At 44.9% G+C, this 26,015-nt stretch overlaps 2 protein-coding genes across 2 annotated transcripts; one reads left to right on the top strand and one right to left on the bottom strand.

Moving 5' to 3' along the window:
• Nucleotides 1-14,173: 14,173 nt before the first annotated feature.
• On the bottom strand, nucleotides 14,174-17,954 carry LOC109775371 (monothiol glutaredoxin-S7, chloroplastic). Its single transcript, XM_020334119.3, has 2 exons — nucleotides 17,415-17,954; nucleotides 14,174-14,422 (listed from the first exon to the last, which is right to left on the bottom strand). Exons 1-2 carry the CDS (start codon nucleotides 17,848-17,850, stop codon nucleotides 14,367-14,369), a joined length of 492 nt encoding a protein of 163 aa, XP_020189708.1. The 5' UTR covers nucleotides 17,851-17,954; the 3' UTR covers nucleotides 14,174-14,366.
• Nucleotides 17,955-22,076: 4,122 nt separating this feature from the next.
• LOC109775370 (elongation factor Tu, mitochondrial) lies at nucleotides 22,077-25,948 on the top strand. The gene is made up of 12 exons (XM_020334118.4): nucleotides 22,077-22,338; nucleotides 22,450-22,525; nucleotides 22,634-22,726; nucleotides 22,830-22,904; nucleotides 23,146-23,250; nucleotides 23,349-23,439; nucleotides 23,516-23,721; nucleotides 24,361-24,444; nucleotides 24,769-24,834; nucleotides 24,911-24,973; nucleotides 25,235-25,475; nucleotides 25,552-25,948. Exons 1-12 carry the CDS (start codon nucleotides 22,166-22,168, stop codon nucleotides 25,620-25,622), a joined length of 1,344 nt encoding a protein of 447 aa, XP_020189707.1. The 5' UTR covers nucleotides 22,077-22,165; the 3' UTR covers nucleotides 25,623-25,948.
• Nucleotides 25,949-26,015: the final 67 nt, after the last annotated feature.

Raw genomic sequence — 26,015 nt, 5'->3', positions numbered from 1 at the left:
TCGTAGATAAGAGAGTTTTAATCTTTTCTTCTCATATTTCTCGAATGGAGTTATCTCTTTATTCTTTGTGGGAAATCGGTTTAGGACATGACATGCAGTCAATATCGCCTTCCCCCATCATGCCTTGGAGAGACCCGATGTGTCTAACATGGCGTTAACCAAATCTGTTAGAGTACGGTTCTTTCTTTCGGCCACCCCATTTGACTGAGGTGAATAGAGAGGCGTCCTCTCATGGATTATACCATGTTCCGCACAAAAAGCATCAAATTCATTGGAAAAATACTCTCCACCACGGTCGGACCTAAGCCTTTTGATTTTCCGATCAAGTTGGTTTTCCACTTTAGCTTTATAGATCTAGAAAAAGTTCAAAGCCTCATCCTTAGATTTCAGAAGATACACACGGCAGTATCTAGTGGAGTCGTCAATTAACGTCATGAAATATTTCTTTCCACCTTTTGTCAAAACACCATTCATTTCACATAGATCTGAATGTATGAGCTCTAGTGGTGCAAGATTTCTCATTTCCGCAGTCGTGTGAGACTTACGAGGTTGCTTAGCTTGCACACAAACTTGACAGTTAGATCCCTTGACAGTGGTAAAACTAGGGATTAAGTTCAGCTTTGCTAGTCGCGACATGCAACCAAAGTTAATATGACAAAGACGTGAATGCCACACATTTGATTCACTATTGTTGCAAACATGATTAACAACTTTATTGCAAACGTCTGACAAGGATAAATGAAACAGGCCTCCTGACTCATAGCCTTTACCAACAAAGGTTCCATAATTGGATATTACAAATTTATTCGACTCAAAGACAAGCTTATAGCCATCTCTACACAGAAGAGATCCGCTAACAAGATTTATATTGACGGAGGGGACATAATGCACGTTCTTCAGCCGCACGATCTTCCCCGAAGTAAACTTCAGATCGGCCGTGCCAACACCACGAACAGAAGCACTTGAACTGTTTCCCATCAGCACGGTTGAAGTCCCTGCGGTCTGATAAGACAAAAACATGGAAATATCACCGCATACATGCACATTAGCACCCGTGTCAATCAACCAATCAGGAGAATGACATACTAAAAGAATAGTGGGAAATATACCATACCCAGCTTCCTTCATGTCAGTGTCTCCAATGACAACATTAGCGGTCTTGCCGCCTTTCCCAGGATGACGCTTGTCATAGCGATTAGGGCAATTAGGAGCCCAATGATCAGGATCCCCACACACATGACAAACACATTTCTTCTTGTCATTCTTCTTCTTGAAGTTCGTGTGTTGCACAGCCTTGTTCTTCCCATCAAACTTTGCTTTACCATCAAATTGCCCTTGTTCTTGAACTTGTGGGGCTGGAAGTTCTTCTTCTGTACCAGATTGGCACTAGATCCTCCCTCAATACCTCGAGCACGTGTGTCCTTTGCTCTCGCCTTTTCTTCCACATCAAGAGTGCCAATGAGATCCGGAATGGAAAACTCCTGTCTCTTATGCTTCAGTAAGGTAGCAAAGTTCCTCAACGAAGGAGGAAGCTTAGTGATGATACCTCCGGCAACAAACTTGTCCGGTAGCATACAACTGAAGTGCTCAAGTTCTCTAGCAAATGATTGTATCTCATGAGCTTGCTCAACCACGGAGCTCTCTTCAGTCATCCTGTAATCATAGAATTGCTCCATGATGTACAGCTCAGTGCCAGCATCCGAGACCCCAAACTTGGCCTCGAGTGCATCCCACATATCTTTTCCATTATCAATTGACGCATAAGCATCAACTATGTTCTCACCAAGAACACTCAAGAGAGCAGCCTTAAACAGAGTATCCATTTTCTGAAAAGCTTGTGCCTGCTGAGCATCAAGCTCTCCTTCAGGTTTGCCAAGAGTGGCGTTATAGCAACTCATGGTTTGAAACCATAAGACTGCTATCACGCGCCACCTCTTATAGTGGATACCCTCAAACATAGGAGGTCTCATGGAAGCAGCAAAACCACTTGGTGTAAATTGCCTATAATAAGGTTTTTGGATTGTTGGAAATATGAGCAATTTACCGAATGATTTTATTAACTGAAATACTAGATAAAGCACGACTAGTATAGCAGTGATAAAACAAGTCATGCGATTTGACAAAGAGAAGGTAGACAACATCTTCATATATGAACTAAAACTAAACACATCTAGAGCAGACAGTATAGCAAGTTGCATATATGAAACAGAGTCTAACATATCTAGGTCAAACACTAGAACAAGGAACTGTAGCAGGGCCTCTAATAGAACCTAAAAACCTTATCACCCTTCTCCCATACAGGACTCAGAGAGGTGCGGTTTCGGAGGCCTACTGTCCCGACCTGCTGTGCACGCCGCAAGCCGGGATGGGGAAGAACGTAGCAGCAGCGTAGTGCTCAGGAACTTGTGGCGAGAGGAAGAAGAGGTTCCTTTATAAATAGGTCCAACTCCCTCTAAACTAGCAATGTGAGACTAAACTTTAGTTCCACCTCTTGCCTTGCACGAATGGGCTGCGTGGGCCTGTAGGATTTATTAGGAATTTCTGAAACTGCTATTGGGCTAGACCTAAAATAGACAAAATTCCAGCACTCGGTTCGGCTGATGTTGATCCTCCTCGTTCTGCTAGTTTTCGTTGGCGGTATCCTCGTGCGTGGTCCATCTATCTGTGTCAACAACCGTAATTAAGCTACCACTGCTGATGTTTCCGTGTAAATTAAATACGTTAAATTATGCATGTATGACTTTCTACTCTAGCTAACTTGTTTCTATTCTTCGTTTGTGGCAGCTGCGGTTCAGCGAGACTGCCCACCGATCCATGGTGGTAGCTGAGGACGCGTGTACCACTTGTTCGTGAACCAAATAAAATGTCCTTCCGGCGTCGATTGGCATGTGTGTGTTCATACTGATTAATGTTTGTATTGTGACCTGGTTTATTATTCAATAAAAGTATTTGTGTCCCAGACCACATGTTTTAACTTGCAAGAATTAATTGTGACCTTTTCCCACGCGGTTTATCACCAACGAGGACTGTCGTGACAACCGGAGGCGGGAGCGCCATCTCGGCCTCACCGAGATGGACGAGGAAGCCATGGCGCTATGGCGTCAACGCTTCCCGCGGGACATCGTCAACGAGCGCGAGTTCTACGCGCAAAGGAGGGAGGAGAGGAGGGCGGAGCGAGCCGCCTATCGCGAGGACAGGCATACGTGGAAGGCGACCGCGCTCTTCAACATCGAGCTAGGAGAAGCGTTGACGTGGGACTCCAACGACAATCAATATCTTGACGCCTTCATTACGACATCGGAGGAGGAGGAGGACATCACCGAGTCGGAAGAGGAGGAGGAGGTGGAGGAGGAGGAGTAGTTGAACTGTCTTTTTTTTTATCGGTCTATGCTATGAACTATCTATGTATCTTTTTTAATTATCTATGTATGCCTATCTATGAGTATCGAGTCGGATTCGAATGTGTATCGAGTCGGAGTCGAAGGAGAAGACGAAGAGTACGTAGTAAAAAATATAGCGTGTCTGCTGGAGCGGCACGCACGCGCAATTTTTTGCAGCGGCCGCTAGAGCCAGCGCTCTGCGGCGCGCAAAAACTGGCTATTCCGGCGTTGTAAACATTTTCTTAGCGCGCCGCGCGTTGTGCGTCTATTGGAGGTGCTCTTAATGAATACACATGCAGTTTTTCCGTGTGGTTTGAAAAAAGAGGACATGAGAAGTGACAAGATGTAGGTGGCCAAATCGTGCTGGTCAGGAAAGGAAAGAAATTAGCACAAAAGATGTATGACGTTCAAGGTACTCTTTTGCATATCATGAATCACAGACAAAGTTGAGTAAGTAAAGAACGAAATGCACAGTAATTCTGCAACATGTATATGCAGGTGTAGAAACGTGCAGTGCTGAGCTGAAGATGCACCATGTATTGAAGGCAGATGATGAGCGCCGGGCAACAACAGGAAAACTGCTCTCCTAACACACAGACAAGCAACATAGCTTACAAAAATCGTGCCACGCTAGAGTACATGCTTCTTTAGTTGCCACATATACATTTGAGCGTTGCGACAGTCAACAACCCATGGGTGAGTACTTGAAATTAATTCAGGAGCCCACCACAATCACCATACTCATTATCAGGATTGCTAATCAACGGCCGTGCCCAAGAGATAATGTTTCCAGCAGTTGTGTAATCCATGTTGTGGAAGAGGAAGAAAAATTGACGATTACAAGCATAACTGAACCAATTGCTTACTTGTTTTCGAAACACACAATGCCGATATTTGATCCAAACCGAGAAGCAAATCGTTGAGCAAAATCCACATGAGTTGTCTCGATCCAAAACCACCACCACTACTGCTACTAGTTTTGCAATGCCTGATTAAAAGCACGCATATCCCTGAAACCCATGCCTCCCATTGCTTTGGGTAGTTTCATTTTCTCCCACCTTAGCCAAGCCATCTTTTTCTTTCCATTCTCCACTCCCCATCAGTACTGTCTCATCATCCATGTTAGATCATCACAAACAGAGGCTGGTAAACTTGAACACACTCATGATGTAGGTGGGTAAGCTTGAGCAATCGACTTTATCAAAATCTCTTTATTACCAGAAGAAAGATATTGCTCACTCCAATCAATTAACTGCTTACCCAACCTTGCCTGAAGTGTTTCAAACTGACCTTTATGCATTCTTCCTTAAGGAACCGGTAAACCCAAGTATTTTGGTTCAAATACATGTTGTGTAATTTCCAACATATTTTTCACTTCTTCCACCATTGCATCAGGACAATTAACAGAAAAAAAGGATGGAACACTTCCCTGGGTTGATAAGTTGACTTGTTGGCCAGACGCATGAAATAACAACATTGTATCATCCGCAAATAAAAGATGAGATATCACCGGCACGCCCCAACAAATAGTAACACCCCTCAACTCATCCTCAGTCACTGATTTGGATATTAGAGCAGATAAAGCATCGGCAACAAATAGGAATAAAAACGGGGACAAGGGATCACCTTGACGTAAACCCCTCGACGGAGTAAACGACTGAAGTAAGTTCCCATTGAACTTCACAGAATATTTGACAGAACGCACACATGCCATGATCCAAGAAATCCACTGCATAGAAAAGTCCCATTTAAATAGAGCCTGCTCCAGAAAACCCCAATCCACTCGATCATAAGCCTTGGACAGATCAAGCTTGTAAGCACACGTGGCTGGAGAGTTCTGCTTCAAAGCTTGTATATGGTGAATACATTCAAAGGAAATGATAGAATTGTCAGAAATAAGCCGCCCTGGGAGATACCAAAAGTCTTGTTTGCTGGCCTGTTGCGTTGATTTGGTTTATAATTCAAAAAAGATAACAGACCCGCCAGCCATCAGCACGTGTGAACTGGACCTCCTATTTATCGACCAGCACGATGGGAAGCGATGCAATGCAACCCCCGACGCGCCCTTTTGGGGTGGCCTATGTACAATGCGCTGCGGGGTGCCCCATTTTTCTCATCCGTTTTGTTTTTTGTTTTTATTCTTTAAATCAAATTCAGAATTTCACAAATTGTTCAAGATTTTGAAAATATATTCACAACATTACTGCGAAAATTGGAATAAAAAATGCTCATAAATTTGAATTGGTTTCCCAAATTTCAAAAAAATCACTAATTTGAAAAAATGTATTTAAATTTAAAATAATGTTCATGAACTTTAAGAACTATTTGAAAGGTGTGCAAAAATTTCCAAAAATGAACATTATTTTAATTTTTATGAACATATTTTAATTTGATGAATAGTTTTTGAATCGTTGAACTTTTTTGAATTTGATGAACATTTTTTAATATATGATGAACACTTTTCATCTCCTATGATGAAATTTCGAATTTGATGAATTTTTATCTAATTCGATTAACATATTTCAAAATTGATGAATTTTTTTGAATTTTGATTAAAAAAATTGTTCATGATTTAAATTAATGTTCCCAAATTTGGGTAAATGTTGCGAAATGAATAATAAAAAGGATAAGGAAAAATGAAAAAAAACATAAAATTAAAAAACGAAAATGAAAATTATAAAATGAGACTAATCTGGACCTACCGACCACCAGGGGGTGAGCGTTTGGTCCACAAACATGACCTAGGCGATAAATAAGAACTGCTCATACGACCTAGCCATGATGGTCTTTCCTCAAAAAAATCCACATAGAATTAGAAACTTTGTTTGGAAAAATTGGAGCTGTAAATGCACGGTAATTTCGGGTAACCATGGTAAACGCACATGCCCTCCCCCTAAAAATTGACGATTCAGTAACCAACCCTGGGTCAACCATCTACTGTTCGCAGATGACAGCCTCATCTTCATGAAGGCTGACGCTGGTAGTGCGGCTAGACTGAACAGTATAGTGCGCATCTACGGAGCGGCTTCGGGGCAGAGTGTTAACAGAGAAAAAAGTGCAATATTCTTTAGCCCGAACACATCACATGGATGCAGGCAAGCTATCAAGAACGTACTGGATGTTCATGTCGAGGCATTTAGTGAGAGGTACCTGGGTCTCCCAACCGCAGTGGGTAAAATCACTAGCGGCACTTTTGATCACACAGGGAAAAGATCTAGAAGTAAAATGCAGGGCTGGTCAGAGAGACTTTTTGCATGCGCGGGATGGGAAATTCTGTTGAAATCCATCATTCAGGCAATTCCAACCTTCAGCTTGAGTGTCTTTCTACTAACCAAAAAGGTATGCAAGACCTTGACTTCTTGTATGGCCAAGTACTGGTGGAGTAGTTCGATTGACAAGCGGTCTATGCATTGGATATCTTGGAAAGGACTAGCAACACCTAAATGTAAAGGTGGCATGTGATTTCGGGATCTCCACCTTTTTAATGTGGCACTGTTGGGTAAGCAAGGATGACGCCTAATTACCAATCCAAACACCCTATGTGCAAGAGTGCTCAAGGGCAGGTATTTTCCTGACACAGACTTCATGCAAGCTTCAGTTCTTGGCTCCTCCTCGGCTACTTGGAGGGGCATTATTGCGGGCAGGGAGGCCTTGCTCACTGGGCTCATCAAACGAGTGGGGATGGCTTTACTATCTCAATCTGGGATGACAAATAGATACCATCAACACACACTTTGGCTCCTCTGTTTCATCCACCAGCAGCAAACGTAACCCTGGTGAGTGATCTTATTGACACAGATAATTGGACATGGCAAAGGGAGCTCATTCTTGACACTTTTATCACTCCGGATGCGGAAGCAATCTTGAACATCCCGCTGCGTTCGGGAGGTGGAGACGATCTTTTAGCATGGGCACACAAGGTTTCAGGAAATTACACTGTCAAGTCGGCGTACCGAGCTCTAGTGACTCGTAACGAGCTTCAAGCTCTAGAGGGAGGGCGGGCTACCGGACCCTCAGTATATAATCAACGGATGTGGAATGACCTGTGGAAACTGAATGTACTGCCCAAGGTGAGAGTTTTCTTCTGGCGAGTGTTGCGAGGTATACTACCAGATGAATGTACTCTGATGCACCGGCATATTAGGCAGCAAAATCTTTGTAAGATTTGCATGGCCGAATAGGAGGACCTTGAGCATGCTCTTTTGAAATGCTCTCACGCTAAGCAGTTTTGGGAGGAGGCGCAGCAGTTGTTCGACTTCAGGCTGCCGCGGTTGCTTCCTTTAACATGGGCCAAGGATATCGTTTGCGATGAACGATTTACCTCCAAAGACCGAGCAGTGATAGTCTCGGTCATGTGGTCGATTTGGCACTCGCGGAATAGGCTGACTCATGGCGAAGATCAGCTGGAGCCCGTGAGCTCGGTCCGTCGCACCAGGGAGGTGCTAGCTCTCCTGGAGGTGCCACGGCAAATTGCACTAGTCATGCCTGGACATGGGTGGCGCCCTCCTGATCCAGGGTTTATCACAATCAACACGAATGCAGCAATAGAAAGAGAAGATGGTAAAGGAGGAGCGGGGGTGTCTCCCGTTCTTCAACTTCTTTGTGGGGGCGTGGAGCAAGCCATACCCCGGAGTCACGGATCCGTTCATTGTAGAGGCTATGGCAGTGCGCGACGGTGTTATTATCGCAAGCTTGAGGGGTTTTTCAAACGTCATTGTGGAGACGGACTGCACGGAGGTCGCCAACCTCTGGACCACTCGCCACGACTCTCGTTCAGTCATGGCCCCTATCTTGTTAGAAATTGGAGAGCTCTCTAGTAGTTTCAATTTTTGATATTCGTCATATTGTAAGATCGGCTAATGGTCCTGCTCACATTTGTGCTAAGTATGCTTGCACAATTGTCTTGACCGAAAGCTGGATCGATAGTACTTCCAGCTTCCTGATCAGCAGCCTGTTGGCGGACTGTTCAGCGAACGCCTTTAAGCAATAAAGCTCTCACTATTTCCCCCGCAAAAAATAGTAACCAACCCTGCTTGACAACACTTTATTACTAGTATATTAAACTCCGAAACACACGAGTTAGTAACAAGCATATCGTGTAAAAAAACAAGGATATCCTAGGTCAAATCAATCAAAACAGATCTTAGGCCAAATCAGGAATGTCTGAAGCCAGTTGTGAATTCTTTGTTGCCCTTTCTTTTGCTGCAAGTAATATTAGTAGACACGGTAGATTTTACTGTAGTAGTTACACCAGACACGGTAGATAAGCAGAAATATTTTGTTTCCTAACTTCCACTTGCTAAAATTTAGGAGCCCAATCAAAGTGGTCACAATTTGTTGATCTGGGACTGGATTCACATCGGCACAAAAAACTAATCAATCAACGACGCAATGTGGCGATCCTTCCTCGCCCGATCTCAGCCCCTACTTTCCCATATCCGGCGCGGCCCTTCTGGACGCAGCGCCGCCGCCGGCGACACCCTGGTCGCTGCCGGCGCGCATCCACATGCATACGCCTGGAGCGCCGCTGAGGCCGACGCTGCGAACTCATTGCGTACGACGACGACGAGGCGGCATCTGTACGTGGTGCTGGACGAGATGAAGACGGGGCGCAGCATCTACAGACTCGACGTAGACGATCTGGACGGCGGCGACGAGGACGCGGTCACCGGCATGGACAGCCCACGGCGGGAGCGGGTGCCGCAGCAGACGACGCAGCCGTGTCAGCTGCCCGAGCCGGTCCTCCGGCTGGGCTATACGTTGGTCGGTTCATGGGCACACTTCTCAGCCGTCGGCGGCAAGATCGTCGTCACAGGGAGCACACGACGTGGTGATTATCATGAGGAAATCACCTTGGTCTACGACACCAAGACGGCGAGGCTGGACATGGGGCAGCCTCCGCCTGCCCATTTCACGCACCGGGGCTGCCACGTCGCTGCCGTCGGGAACAAGTTGTACAGGTTCGGCGGCGGCGGCGGCTGGCCGCCGCACTATCTCAGCGAGCAGCAGGCGGTTGAGTTGGACGGCGGATACGAGAGCCACAACGACGACAGGACCATGCTACGAATGAGAGGACAGATCATGGAGTGGAGCTGGAAGAATGTGCCATCGCTCCCGGCCGGCGGCGGCCACGTCCAGTCATGCGCGGTGCATCCGGACGGACGCACCTTGTTCGTCTCGCGCGGCCCCGTCACCTTCTCCCTGGACACCGAGCAGCAAGGGGCCGGCGAGTGGGCACGCCGAGGCGACTGGGCCATGCCATTCCATGGTCGTGCTTACTCCGATGGTCACCTAGACGCGTGGGTTGGGATCGGATACCGAAACGACGCCCAAGACTTGAACTACCTCTGCTCCTGCGAGGTCCCAAACCTCGCCGGCGATCAGCCACCCAAGCCATTGCCGACGCCCGAGTGGAGGCTTTGCAAGGAGGAGCTGACGTTCCTCGAGGGCGCGTCAAGCTGCGCGCTCCTCCACACTGGGCGTGGCAGGTTCTGCCTCGTCGAGGCAAGACCGGTGGTGCCGCTCGCGGAAGGGGCCAAGGCTAGCCAGTGCAACAGGTGCACCATGCACAATGGTAATGACCACCTGCTCCATGTCACCATGTTCTGTGCTAAGCATGGTAGGGATGGCGAGCTCGTCATGGCACCATGCCGACCCGGCCGCTCCTACCTTGTGCCCCGTTATGCCGAGGATGCTGACGACGAAGATGATCCAGTTGAGAATCCGCCTGCTGCATTCTGGATATGACGCATGACCTCTTCCTAATGTTGCGCATTTAAATAATTTTTTTCTCGAGTTTCTGTTAATGTGTCAACTTAATTATTATAGTCAACAATCTTGAATTTTGAAATTATGTGGTTTTTCATTCGTAAAATTGGTTGTATTTTCTGCCTGTATTGGACCAGAACCCCGGAAAACCCCACCTCTGTTCTTGCGACATCCCGAACCACAATGATGACAATGGCAAACAACCACCCAAGCAAGTGACAAAACCGGAGTCGAGGATGTGCAAGGAGGAGCTCACGTTCCTCAAAGGCGCCTCAAGCCATGCGCTCGTCCCTCCTCCCTGCCTTGCCGCCGCCAGACGGCGCAGCCGGGCGAAGCCCCGGCGGGGAGTCCTCCTCTGCTCACGCGGGGGGTTTCGGCATGGGCCGAGGCAACGTTTCCTGGATGTGGCGCCTCTATAAAGCATGCGAATAACAAATGACAAAAGAACCCATAAAAATAATTAAGAAAAGACACAACTGTGGTCAAACAAAAAATTTGCCTAACGAAAATGGGTCGACAACTGGACATCACGACGACGTAGGACGCGTGACAAAAACGAAGAGGGATCAAGTTTGTGCAAAAGATTACAACGAAAATATTGGACGGGTCACAACTTAGTTGAGACATGCAGTTGAGGACATGCACTTGCTGGACGGGGGCAACACTTACAGTTACATATCTAGTGGTGGAGATGCAACTAAGAGAGTTGTGTGTGAAATAGTGTCAATGCACTTGGGCTAGGTGGACATGCAACTAGCCACAATTTTTTTTTCTTTTTTTCTGCATTGGCTACAACAAAAAGGTCCAATCATCCATTCTTACTAACAAAATAGAAACGAAACTGAAAAGGTTTGTGAATTTACAGAAAATTCGTAGATTTGAAAATGTTCATGTATTTGATTTTTTTAAATCAAAAAAATGATTATAAATTCAAAACAAAAATTATAAATTTATAAAATGTTCCTTGATTCAAACATTATTCATGATTTGAAAAATATTGAAGAACTACTTTTTCATGAATATTATTAAAAATTTCTACAAATTTATCAAAACAAAAACAAAAAAAGGAAAGAAAACATGGATCAAAAAACGAAAAAATAAAAGAAAGAAAAGAGACACCGGGGAATAGGTAAGTAGCTAGACCCTTCTCAGTTCCTATATAGTACATTGTGTGTAGGCTTGAAACAAAAGTCAGAGCACAGGCCCATGTACACGCCGGGCGCATGTGCTGCGTGCGACGCGAGACCAGGATAGTCACGTGCGAACAAACAATTTTTATTGCACGATCTTGTAGTCCAGATCATGGGGAGGACAACATAAATGTGAAATAACTAAAAATCATCTAGATGTGAATTAGCAAAGGTAAAACTGTTAAAAAATATTATGAATTTAAAACACATGAATTTAGAAAGCATTCACAAATTTAAAATATATTCATCAATTTCAAAAAATGTTCGTAAATTAAACAAGTTTTCAAACTTAAGAATTGTTTAAAAATGATTGTGAATTAATAAAAATTAATGAATCTGAAAAAGATAATTAGAAACCCTGGAGCACACAAAACCTACACTCAGTCCAAACAGAGCCGTGCATCAAATTCATGTTGGGAACAAGAATGCATAAATGGAACACATGAGCAAAACTAATTTCCTCCGCAGATCACAGCACAGGCACATACCCATATACATAATTAAAACTTGAATTGACCAAAACATACTCCCTCCATCCGGAATTACTTGTCGGAGAAATGAATGTATTAGACACATTTTAGTTCTAGATACATCCATTTGTATCCATTCCTACGACAAGTAATTTCAGACGGAGAGAGTACTGTATCTTCCAAGTACTCCCTCTGTAGAGTACTATAAGATCTTTTAGATCACTACTTTATTGATCTGAAGGATGAGAGTATCTATAAAGAGAAGGACGTTTTGGTGCCCAGGCTCATCTGCACCCGGTTAGAAAAAAAGTCGTAAAAACTTCAAAACAAATTTAAAAAATTCCAAGTTTTTTTTGTGCGGCAGACAATTTGATGATTGAGGGTCACTCCAAATTTCAAGTCATTTGGACATCTAAGTAGCTCTCAGCAAAAAAGACAAATCAGCACAAAACAGTACATGAACAGTAAACTTTTTTACAGACCCCCAATTTGTCTTTTTTGCTGAGAGCTTGTTAGATGTCCAAATGATTTGAAAATTAGAGCGTACCTCACGCATCAAATTTTCTACCGCACAAAAAAAATTGGAATTTTTTTAATTTTTCTAGTATTTGTTTTGATTTTTCTCGTCGGGGCAGGTGCAGATGAGCTCGGATGTAGAGTTGGATTTTCGTAAACGAAACCTATGCATAATACGCACCACAAACCCAGAGATAAGTAACCGGATACAAATCACATATTATGATGAAAACACCAACGTCAGGAAATGGAGCTTTTTTTTCTCGAATATGCAAAGCTTGCGTATCATTGCATTGATAGAAGAAATAGAATGAGTACAGATAGGGGTACAACACATGACACGAACGCAGACAGGCGTGAATATGGCACCCAGAGCAAAAAGAAAAGAGATGCTCGACCCGAAGAGGGGGATACATCACAGCTAAACCAACCAAACCCGAACCAAGAGTGGCAACGCCGGACCAACTAGCATCAACATCTCGAGAACCAAAACTGAGGACACCGCGAGCAAGAAAGATGGCGCCTTCAGGAAGGAGGACGACGTCGAGACGCCGTCACCATCCGATCCGGAGGAACCGGACCTAGGGTTTCCCCTGAGCTCGAAGAGGGGCGCAGCCGAGGGCCTTGACAGCGCCTCCAAGAAGGAAACGACATCCGCAGACGCCGCCGCTGCGAGCATCGGCAAGCCGAGCAGGGATTTCTCCCTGGCCTGAGGCTGAGCAATCCCATAGCCACCGTATCTGGAAACAAAGATGAGGAAGCAAATGCCGGTCGGAGTCACCTTGTCAGAAGGGGGTTGGCAGGGCTACAACTGCCGTCGGAGGGTGGCACCGCCTCTGAACCCACGAGCATTGGATCTGGCAAAAGCGAAGGCTTTGAGGCATACATGGTAGGGCGGGCGCGAAGCAAGACACGAGGGGGTGGGCCGACGACGATCAACAACACCGGCAAGCAAGGACTGGAGGGACGCAGATCCTGGCTACTGTGGCCATAGTCGTCGGGACATCAGGGAGCCAGGCAAGCTGGAAGGAACGCAGCTGCTGGCTCGCCAAGGCCAGAGCCGCCCGGCAGAGGACGCCGGCAGCCATGGACACCGCAAAGGACACGGGTCCAAGGTCGTCGAGGCCGGAGCAGCGCCAGCAAGCACCCGCCTTGAGGGCTTTGAGACCACCACTAGCACTGTATACTCGTCGCCACCGCGAGAGCCGTCGCCGTGGCTCGGGGGATAGGACGGGCCGCTGGTGGCGAGGGGGCCGCCAGCAGGAGCATGCGACGGACACCCTTGCGACCGGCCGCAGATCCCGCGCGCAATCCAAGGGCAGCAGCACCAGCAGCTGGGCCACGCACGGAGGAGGGAGAACTGCTCGGGACGGCGCCCTGTGGCCGAGGCTGGCACACGGCGGCCGTCGTCGGGCCGGCAGAGTGCAGCAGCTAGGAGAGGTGCGCCCGCGCAGGAGCTGCGCGGCGCGGGGTGAGGGGAGCGCGCGCAGGGGCGGATCCGTCCCACCACCGTCTTCCCGAGGAGCGGTCCGACCAAGCTGGTCGGGCCCCCGGCGGCGGCGCAGCGGAAACGGACGGGGTGGAGTCCTGCGGCGGTGGTGGATCTTGGGGGCCGGGAAGCGCGTGGTGGGGGAGGCGGGGGTTGGGGGCGGAACGGATTCGCCCCGCCGCCGCCATCCTAGGGCGCGGCGCGGCTTCGCCAGCCGGCCCTCCGGCGGCGGCGCAGCGGGGGCGGGCGAAGGAGGGGTTGCCCGGCGGCGGCGGATGCAGTTTCCCCCGTGTCGCCAGGGAGGGCGACGCGGGGGCGAACAGTCAGCCGGGAAGTACATGCTGACTAGTACCCGTACGATTCACCACACACACTGCACAAAATTTATCATAGCCAAAGTGCATTGTACATTTGGGATCTCACTGCTTCACGACTTGAAATCATCTACAACTTAGCAATTGTATCTCCAGTTCTCTGTCGTGGGTTCAAAGAGTACGTCGAGAAGGGCTAGAACATATATAACAGTTTAAAGTATGATGTGGCCCGTTGTTCGCTAAGAGCACATTGCTTTCTCTAGTGTCTCCTGCAGTTCTCCGCTCTTGTATGCTTCTGCAAAACATACAACAACCCAAGCGTTAAGCCCAGTTCACTCAAACACTGATATCAAACATTGACACTAATCATGAGTATAACAGAAAAGCAATGATACCAATCTTTCCACAATAACCATAATTTCTATACAAAAAGATCTCACATTTTCGTTGGCACCGACTTCCGATGTTCTAGATTACTCTATGTTAAGTAGAGATCCGCAAGCTGATCTTTTTGACGCTCAAATGTTGTACATTATCATCCATCTATATACAGTACATAATAAAACTAAGAAGTCCTAGAATGGAATTGGTCTAGTAAAGTTTTGAGTTCATGAATCAGCAGCACATAATCTGCTGCTCCTTGACTGTAATGGCGTGCCCACAATTTAAGCTACGTGATTGGAATTTCGTACCAGTCCTGAAAATCTGTGTTCCCAGGGGCTGGCATACTCCATGTAATTGATTTGAGCACTAATGAATACTAGGAAGTATCCAGCCATAAATACTAATCAAGCTTGGAACAGGAGCAAAACAAATGAGATCCTCTCCTGCTGCAATGCTAGCCGGTTTGATGTTGGCAACCACGAAAAGAAGGTTACCAACTTAGATCATGATGGTCCTTCCTGATAATGTTGCCGTCACAACCAGGATAAATGCATAACGCAAAGGGAATCTTGCAGCAAGAAACAAAGTGATATCCCATCTTGAGAGTTGAGATTTCAGCCTCATTATTTCAACTGCTACTAGTAGTTTCGGAGATTAGAGCATGAAAAGAAACACTAGGAATGATCGAAGTCACGAGACATAATTAAGATTATAGGCAGACGTATTTGTTAGGGGGATTTGGAGCAAGCCACATCACCGGTTGTGCTCCCTACTGTCTGACACCATCACTGGACTTATAACACTCCCAGCAGTCCAACACATCCTGGGATGAAATGAAGTTATTATGCAAGGTATCGGCCTAGAAAAGAAAACTATACCTACCCAAGGTGGTGCAAATAGTGGAGATGCAACTATTTTGGTGATGGTAATGATGGTGAGCAGGTGGGGGAACACGCCTTGGATTCAAATCGGCAACATGAACATGCAAACTTTTATTGCTCACATAATAAAGATGGATTGTTTGTCATCAAGTTGTAGAAAAAGGAAAACATGTGAAAGGTACAAAATTGCTGCTTAGTTTACAACAAAGTTGCTGATCAGAACTCAGCTAGTCTGAGTATAAAGGTACCATGATAATTTCTGATCCCAGAAACTGACACTATCTAATGTTGGCACCGAGCCATGGCATTCTTAATCTTTTTTCTCTCTAAAGCTGACTACAAACTCTAACTATGCAAGTAGTTTATTAGGGTGTTAATCTCACTCGGGTTCCTCCATCAAACCCTACCCCTTGCAGGAACCTCATATGAAGATTGCACTACTATTATCTTTCTTCACTTTGTTGGCTATCGCCATATCAAGGATACAAGAAAAACCTAACCTTCGGGGATCTCCATTTTCCTACTTAGCTATTAATCTCGTTTAGGTTTGTGGTCGGTACACCACAATACACGTTCCCTACTCTTCCAAGTCCCAACAGTTTGGCTAAGTTCTAGAGCATGGAACCCCTGAGGCATTCCCGCATACACAAGCACTGCATCAGGCAGACTACTAAAGAGCAGTCCATGGACCACGTGCAACACATATTTTGACAAGCAAAAAACACATTTTCCTCACTGCTAAGTACACTCACTATGTCACCATGGTAGTTCCTCCATCAAATCTCCATAACATGTTTTGAGACTTGTACTTTTTCAGTTCACTTACAGTTCTCTCCCGTTCTGTTGGCCTTTGAACTCCATGAACCAATTCATCTTGGTGAACTGATATACTTTTAGGTTCTATTCCATATCGAAAATATGCTTCAAACGGCAAAGGAAAGCAGAAAATATTCCGCACCAACGGAGTTACCGACTGCACTCGACCCCTAATTTACCTGATGCAGCTATGACATGTTGACACTGCCAGAGACCCTTTAAGCTACACGAAACGACAACAATGTATGTTGCCTTCAACATGATCAATAGACAATTATATGACTGAAACAGGTACCCGGACATGGAGTTTACACAACAACAGAGTGCCGAGTGCAGCCCAGTCTTAGTTTATCTCTTGAAGTCCAACACGTATTTTGACAAGCAAAAAACACATCTTCCTCATTGCTAAGTACACTCAACAAGTCACCATGATAGTTCCTCCATCAAATCTCCATAACATGTTTTGAGACTTCTACTTATTCAGTTCACTTAGAGTTCTCTCTCATTCAGTTGGCCTTTGAACTCCGTGAACCAATTCATCTTGGTTAACTGATATACTTTTAGGTCCTATTCCATGTCGACCCTGTTCTATCATGTTCCCAGTTTTTTACCCACCCCACCTTACAAAATGTCTATTACAGTTTCTCAAGCAATACTCTCCAGTTTTTCCTCCCAAAAAAAGAAAGCAAATAAGCTTCAAGGGCAAAGGAAAGCAGAAAATATTCCGCAGCAACGGAATGCCTGAGTATTAGTCTAACTCTTGAATGTGAAGAACTGAGCTAATTTACCTGATGCAGCTAAGACACATTCATTGACACTGCCCCAGACCTTTCAAGCAACACGCCGCAACAGTGATGTATCTTGCCCTCGACATGATCAAATTATATGACTGAAACAGCCACACAGACATGGAGTTTACACAACAACAGAGCGCCGAGTGCAATCCAATCCTAGTTTATCTCTTGAATGTGAAGAACTCAACTATTAAAACTTCACACTACCCCAACCCCTTTCAGGTCCAAGAAGCAGCATGAATGTACCATGCCTTCAACATAAGTAAATTATATGCCTGAAACAGCTACACAAAGATAAGAGTTCTCCACATGGCAGATCTCGACAGTGTGCAGTAGTACAGCAACAATTCTCAAAAAATGGAGCCCTAATCGTGGGAGGAAGGACAGGCAGAGAGCGCATATGCGTACATACCTAGGGTGATGTCGCAGCCGCCGAAGAACTCGCCGTCGATGTAGAGCTGCGGGAAGGTGGGCCAGCTGGAGTAGTCCTTGAGCCCCTGGCGGAGGGCGTCGTTGGCGAGCACGTCGAGCGTCTCGAAGGGCACGTCGAGGGAGCGCAGGATCTGCACCACGGTGTGGGAGAAGCCGCACTGCGGGAAGTCCTTGGTCCCCTTCATGAACAGCACCACCTTGTGCGCCGACACCACCTTGTCCAGCGTCTCCTTCATGCCGGGCGTTCCCCCCTCCGCCGCCGCCAGGCGCCGGACCGACCGGAGCCGCAGGGCCGGGGGAGGAGGGGCCGTCCGGGGGAGCGCCACGGAGAACCGAGCGGGTTGAGGTCGCGCGGAGAGGGGGAGCGGGAGGGCTGCGCCGGCGAGCGCCGTGGCGGAGGGGGCGGCGGCGGCCATGGCGGGTGGCGTGTGGGGGTCGCGCGCCGGCGGCGACGGATGCAGAGGACGGAGAGATGAGTCGTGGCTGTGGTTGACTGGATGGCACAACCGTCATTTACTTCTTCCTCGCCAGCATTTTGTGGCCGCCCGAGAAGGCCTCCTGCTCCAAGCCAGTACTACTGACTGGGCCGCCGGAGATTTCTTTTTCTTGGGCCTGCCACAGAGGAGTATGGAAAATATTTATCTCCAAAGTTCCTTTTAGGAAGTTTGTTCTCGCTGAAGTGGATTAATTATATGGGAACTAGATGGTACCCCTCGCGTTGCTGCAGGGATTGGTTGCAAATATTATTTTGATGAAATTTAAATAAATATATATAATACCTCCTCCATTTATAATATAAGAGTGTTTTTGACAAGTGTCAAAAACGTTCTCATATTATGGGACGGAGGGATTAACTTTAATTTAATTATTATATATTTGTAAATATATAGAGAACATAAGTTGCATTTCTCATGCATGTTATGAGAGATATAATTAGTATGAATGATAAGGTGGCATGTGTGTTGAGTTGAAATGTGTGCACGTTGAGACATAATATAAATGTTATTTTCCATGCATGTTAAGAGAAATAATTAGTGGGGCGATGAGGTGGCATGTGTGATGACATGGCATGTGTGTATGTTGAGAGAATTGATATAGTGGGGATGAATTGTTTAGGTATATAGGATAGGATAGGGTGGTATTTTGTGTGGAGTGTGGCTAGACTCTGTGTAAGTATAACTTATATAGCTTTAGGATGCATGCCCACCAATTTAACACGTGAGATGCCATTTGTTTATGGTGTTTGTCATGGTGAGTTGAGCAAGGAGTTTCTTGATGAGCTTTCTCTGTGTGTTTTTTTCTTGAAATAAATCCAGATCTATTATAAAGGTTCATATAGGAGTATAAAGCATCTCAAATATATATACAAAAAACATTGAGGTATTTGGACCATCGAATGACCACAATCAATGTGCTGTTGATGCCGTTGCCACACCGACACTGGCCTGAACTTGTCGATGACAACTGGAAAGTCTCCATGCACATGCCCCTAAGTGTCGGTGCCTCGGGGTTGTAGTCACTGTCATTGAACCCTTTGAATCAATATGAAGAATCTGACATTGCATACACATGACGAGAAACGCCTCACTGAGGAGCCACTAGGAATCTACATCGAAGCTTCGTCGAATCAGTCCCGATTGATGAAGTCAAGGAGAATCAGAGCTTGGAAGGCCCATTCATAGATGAAGTATCGCCAATGTGAGGACTAAAAGCATAACCTCTCTACTAGCCTAAGTGGAGGCACCAGGATTCCCCTCCTCGCCAACGTCCGTTAGAGTATCAGTTAGGGGGAGGGTGAATCCACGGGCTCGCCGACGGAGATCGAGAGGAGGGAGGCTTAGCCCTAGTTGTCTTGCGAGGTGGAAAAAAAAGCTATCGATGAGCTTTGTGTTTGCAATGTTATGAAAAAAGCGGGGGTCGACTTCAATATTCTTAGGCGAGTGGCGGAACAAACAAAGAAAGTGTGAAATATATTCACTTAGGTCTACACAACATTATACTTAACTACATGCCTTTACTTGTTTCTCTAATGAAAATAATAATGTGGAACTGTAAGTTAGAGAATTTCATTTTTTAACCTTTTCGGTTAAATAATGAAGTTTGTTTCGTATCATCTAATCTATTTGAATATATGTATTTTTTTTCCAAGATTATATTGAGACTATAGACATCAAACCTAAACGGTTCAAAAAGGTTATTGGTCTAATTAATTCAGTGGACACTCGAGGAGGAGAAAAAAAATACTTGAGAGGGGTACTAGATGCTTTTAGAAGGAATGGAGGAAATGCGCCTTTGCCTCCCGGGCTTCATGAAAGAGAATTGGCATGCATATTGGGATTACCAACTTCTTTGCTGATGAAAAAAATATGTTGGTTACAACTTACAGCTATCTCATGAGGGATTTCTTTGTTCTAACTATTTCATATTGATCATCCCCTCTCAACATACATCTAGGTTTCTGATAAACAAAACTGTTGTCGAGAAACTTGATGAACATATAAGAATGTTTCTTAAGCAGGGCACCAGATGACTAAATGGCCCAGATTGTGTAGACACAAAATCAAAAGGGACATAAGGTTAAGGACCTAAGAAAACATTATATTAGACAAATATGTACACAAACAAATTGTTGCTTCTGTTAAAACTAGATTATTTTATTCTCCTCGTCGAAAGCTATTTGAATGTCACGGAGAGTTGCATATAGTAGTTAGAAAAAATTTCCTTGAAATATGGAAAATTTTGTTAGAATGTGGAAATGTGCCTTCAATGGTAGTTTTTTTTATAAAAGTATCCTTGTCCTTTTAGACATGCAACATGCAAGATCGCATGGTTGCTCAATTCCCAACAACCAATCCCATTGCTTTATACTCAGAAGAAAGTTATCTATTGTTTCGTCCCAATAGTGGAGTGGTGTGTGTTATATAATTATTAATGCCTTTTCTTACATTTGATGATCTTGATGAAGCCTTTTTGGTTCTTGTTTTTTTTAAATTACCACACAAATCCATATAGAATGGCTAGAGAGCATTATTGAAAGGGCTCGTTGACGTTGGATTGTGTTGCGGAAACTCCTCTCAAACTTCATTTCTTCCTTTGGCTCTTGGCCCAAGAGGTCGTCTTGACTTTTGACCAAAGAGGTTATGAGGAAAAAGTTTGTTGGGCAACCTTAAATCAATTATGAAAAGTTTTTTCATATTTTATTTATTTATTATCATAGATATGATATCTACTTACTTTAATAAAAATCGATACACCTTATATTCTGGAATGGAGGGGGTATCTCTCTTCAGAACATGTTGATTGATTATTCCCGTTGAGAAATTAATAAAAAAGGCTAGCCAAGTTTTTAGAAAGGCTAGGACAATGTCCGTGCGTCACAACGGAACATGAATTATTCTAGCATGTTAGCTTGTGATTTACCTGTTCATATCAATGTGATTGTGTGAATAAATGTTTATTATACAGTGTTGTGTTTTACCTTATATTTCGATGAGAAGTTTGGTAAGTAGATTAAAATGAAGTCGGTTTAGAAGGTAAATAAGTTAATAAGGTGATTAGTTATCATACAGAGAAGCTTGGACGAATCGATTTTGAAAAGAAAAGGTAAATGAAACTTTACATTCTTACTCTTTTTTTTATTAAAGTGTAAGTAGAGATATATTTTTTTTAGGAAAGACAGACAAACTTTATTAACTCATATCAACATTTACAGGTATAACAAGAGCATCGTGAGGTGACCCCAACCAAATATGTCTCCCCTGAGGAAGAGTAGTACCAAGCCTAGCTATGTTATGAGCTTCATGATTTGTAACTCAAAATCATGCATAAAATTACATGAAATAAATGACGTTTCTCTTTGCTTTAACTCCCTAATGATCCCAGCGAAAGCGCCTCCAAAAACCAGAATTGACCCGTATTTCGTTCACCACTTCTGTGCAGTCAGATGCAATATGAAGGTGTTGCAAGTTTAGATCTTCTGCAAGTGATAACGCTTTCCCTACACGCTATTGCTTCTAGAGTGGCTGCATCAAGTAGAGATAGAGATAGAAAGCTAAAAAAAGAACAAAAAATCACTTTGGAGGACGGGTGCATTGGAGCCCTATATTTCAAATAGTGCCAAAATGCTATTTTGAAGTTTTATAAAATTATGAAAATAAATCAACATGTTTATATGGACACATATTACATATGTGCAAATTTTGACATTGAAATAAGTAACCATGTGAGTCACACAAAAATGACAAAAAAAAATTCATGATTTTGGAAAGATGGATAGTGCATGTATTATTCACTATTTGGAAACCACCATTTTGTCATTTTTGTATAGCTCACATGTTTACTTATTTCATTACCAAACTTTACACATATGTAGTATACATCCATATGATCACATGTAATTATTTTTAGATTTTTTTTTGAAAATTTAATTGTGATTTTAAAGTATTTAAAATAAGGTCCTCCAATACACCCGGGTTCCAAAAATCCACTCTCAAAAAGAGATGCAAAAAAATAGTGGGCCGCGAGAAGAGCACACCGAAGCTCCTCGGTCCCTCGCAGCCCGGAAGCCCGTGTCGAGCGCGGCCCACGGGTCGTACCGTGACGTAGAAGTAACGGGAGCCGCTCACACCTCCCATTTCTCTTCGTGGGCGCCGCCTCCTCCTCCCCCATTCTCCTCCTAAAGCCCTAACTAAACCCACCCCCACCCCCCTCCCCCGCGCCGCCGCCGCCGCAATGGCCGCCGCCGCAGTGCTCCGGGGCGGCTCCCGCCGCGTCCTCGCCTACCCGGCCCTCCGCGCCGCCGTGATCTCCGGCCCCGCCGCGCTCCCCGACGTGCCCCAGCCGCCGCCGCCGTCGCCGCTGGCCGCTGGCCTATGGGCGAGGTCCATGGCCACCTTCACCCGCACGTGAGCACTCCCGCTGCCCAGATCCACTCTTCCTCCCCCGCCCCCCTTTCGTTTCCCGTTTCGTGGTTTGAAATTTGAGTGGCCTCTCGGCTGAATCTGTGTGTGTCGCAGGAAGCCCCACGTCAACGTCGGCACCATCGGCCACGTCGACCACGGCAAGACCACCCTCACCGCCGCCATCACCAAGGTCAGTCAGATCAGGCCCGCTCCGGCTCGAAGCACTGCGAGCTGGTCCGAATTTGAGTGGCTCCCCGTGTGTAGGTGTGATCTGAATTCTGAACGGGTATTATGGCAGGTGCTGTCGGAGGCCGGGAGCGCGAAGGCGGTGGCGTTCGACGAGATCGACAAGGCCCCGGAGGAGAAAGCCAGAGGAATCACCATCTCAACGGTCCGGCCTTGGCGCCTGCTGCTGACATTTTGGGCCATTATACTGTTCTGTGTTCATCTCCATTTGCAGTTCAAGTGCTAATTCTATGGTTTTTTTTGCGCAGGCTCATGTCGAGTATGAGACCGCTAAGAGGCACTATGCTCATGTGGACTGTCCAGGCCACGCCGATTACGTCAAGGTAACTGTTACGGGTCGAGGTATATGATCTAGAGAAATTATTGTATAGAGAAATGAGGAATGCATTGCATGTCAAATTGAGAATCTGGGTGAATGACCTTCATGAATATCCGGCATAACCCTCATATCAGAGTGGCTACTTATGATCTGAACCTTGCATTTTAGAGCTTTCAGATTCATTAACTGTCTGTCACACACTTCTCTGATGCTTGTGTGCTTTTAATTTGCTGTGGATTACTTAGAACATGATCACCGGTGCTGCTCAAATGGATGGTGGTATTCTTGTCGTGTCAGCTCCTGATGGCCCCATGCCACAAACAAAGGAGCATATTCTTCTAGCTCGACAGGTTCCAAATTCTCAGTATTCTCCGCAGCAGTTTGTCTCTTCAGCATGTTTGCTTTGCAGTTCTGAGCAGATGGACATTTCTTCCCTTCTGTTTTCTAGGTTGGTGTGCCATCACTTGTTTGCTTCTTGAACAAAGTTGATGCTGTTGAAGATGAAGAGCTACTAGAACTTGTGGAGATGGAGCTTCGAGGTATTCCACGTTGTTTTTGGTTGGTCGATTATATTCCTGCTGTAATGGAAATTTGTTGTCTCCCTTCTATCTGCAGAGCTCCTCAGTTTCTACAAGTTCCCAGGCGATGATATTCCTATCATCCGTGGATCTGCCTTGTCAGCCTTGAATGGAACAAATGAGGAGATTGGAAAGAATGCTATTTTGAAACTGATGGATGCTGTCGATTCTTACATCCCTGATCCTGTGAGGGTGCTTGATAAGTCTTTCTTGATGCCAATTGAAGGCATTTTCTCAATCCAGGTGATTATATTTTCAGATTGCTGCACTAACCACTGTGATATACAGTTATTTGTATTACATTTTCATTCCGATGTTTGATTGTTAGAAAGCCTAGCAAACTATTATGTACAAGAATTAAGACATCTCCATCGTTTGGTAGTAAGCAATGTGATGTTAGGATACTTATGACGGTTGCACAGCAATCTATTCCCTATGTTCTATGATATTATCTCTTGTGCCATAGACGATTTATTCGCAAGGTGGCATTTGCACTAAATTATGCATGATCAGACTATCGTAATTTTCCTTCTCTAGTATACTTTTATCTCGGCTATTCTATTTTCCTTCTTAATCAGGGAATCTTTGATTGTTATTCTGTTTAACTTAATCAGACCCTGCAGCACTAGACCATGAAACTCTGAAACACAAATCTCAGGCAATATTTCTGTGTACTCAATTTTCAAACTTAAAAGTTGTCCCTCCGCACTCCGCAGTCATTATTTCTGAATTATCTATCAGTATAGTCAGGAATATCAGCATCCTTGGGAAGTTAAAAGTCATCAGCTCCATAAATCATAACGACAAATTCATACATTTGTCTTGCCTAATCTTATCATTGTCAGCTAATTATGATAGCGATTAATTTGTTTCAATTTGCAGGGTCGTGGTACTGTTGTGACTGGACGTATTGAACAGGGGGTAATTAAAACTGGTGAGGATGTTGAGGTCATAGGTTTGACGGAGGTGAGTTAAAGCCTGATAATGTCCCTGACCCATGGCTGGCCCATAATCACTTTTTTTGCATGAATTTGGCTATCTTATGCAACTGTTGAGTATTGAAAAATAATCAGCTATGTATTATAATGCTTAATCCTAGTGAAGTTGTACATGAGATTATTACTTTTAGTTGTAATATATCTTTTCTCCTATGTCTGCTATGCACACATGAGCCTAGATGCAACACTAAGCAAAGACTGGTGGCACTAGTTTCCTAGTTGTCCTCACAAGTTTATTACCCATTACATTGCTACCTTGATGTATCATGATGGAACATATTCTTGGTCACAGAGTGGTCCTGTGAAGACTACAGTTACTGGTGTTGAGATGTTCAAAAAGATGATGGATCATGGAGAGGTAATGATTATGAAAGTAGGCCGTGCATTGTTCTTCATTGATGATGGGTCTCATGCTGACAACTCTTTGTTTGTAGGCTGGTGACAATGTTGGTCTTCTTCTCCGTGGTCTTAAGCGTGGTGATGTCGAGCGTGGCCAGGTCAGTAAGCCTGATTCTTAGTTGAACATGTAGATGTTGGATCTAAATATACTTCTGCTCTTAGCCATAGAGGTCTTTGGGCAAACAGATGGAGTACCAAGTAATTGCCTCTGTTGTCACCAAATAATATTTGTTATGCACATTGCCTTTTCAAATTTCTTTTTTGCTGCCGCATACCTATCTCTATCTGGTGCCTTTTTCAGTGTTACTTGCTGCTTCTTTTTATCGATTTTCACCTGCTAACATTTGCTACTATTTCAGGTGGTTTGCAAACCCGGTACTGTGAAGACCTACAAAAAGTTTGAGGCGGAAATTTACGTCCTTACCAAGGATGAAGGTGGTCGCCACACTGCATTCTTCTCGAATTACAGCCCACAATTCTACTTCAGGACAGCTGATATCTGTGGGAAAATCGAGTTGCCTCCGGACGTGAAGATGGTTATGCCTGGTGACAACGTAACCGCAATCTTTGAGTTGATGTTGCCTGTTCCGCTCGAACCAGGTACGATTGCATTTTGTTCTTTGAACTTTTCGGCATCGTATCCGAAGACTTCATCTCTCTGTTTTGTGCTATCCAGGTCTAAGATTCGCGCTGAGGGAAGGAGGGAGGACCGTCGGCGCCGGAGTTGTCGCCAAAGTCATGAGCTAATAACAATAATATGTTCCAGACCTTTCTCTTTTTTTTGGCCTAGTGAATTTTAGCGAACAAATGAATGTTGATATGAAGGATTTGTCCGACCGGAAACACGAGATAAACGAGAGTCGAGAGCAAGGGGACTGGCATGGATGCATCTTGTGTGGATGCATTCAGCCAACCAACTTCCTACGGATAATGGTTTGTTACCATTCCCAAGAATTGCTATTTTTTCTTCTCATGTTGGGTAGTTTGCTGTATCATACCGCAGCTTGTTACCTAGACACGCTTCTCTGGCATATATTAGCTCGGTGATTCAATAAGACCGTCTCGTTTCCTGATGCATTTTTAGTCGATCTACTGCAAAAATTCTTATGTTTTGTGGAGTTTGAGAAGTTGTGATTTGTA

The sequence above is a fragment of the Aegilops tauschii genome, chromosome 5 (genome assembly GCF_002575655.3).
Source record: "Aegilops tauschii subsp. strangulata cultivar AL8/78 chromosome 5, Aet v6.0, whole genome shotgun sequence".
Lineage (NCBI taxonomy): Eukaryota > Viridiplantae > Streptophyta > Magnoliopsida > Poales > Poaceae > Aegilops > Aegilops tauschii.
This window is presented reverse-complemented; position numbering and strand designations above follow the sequence as displayed.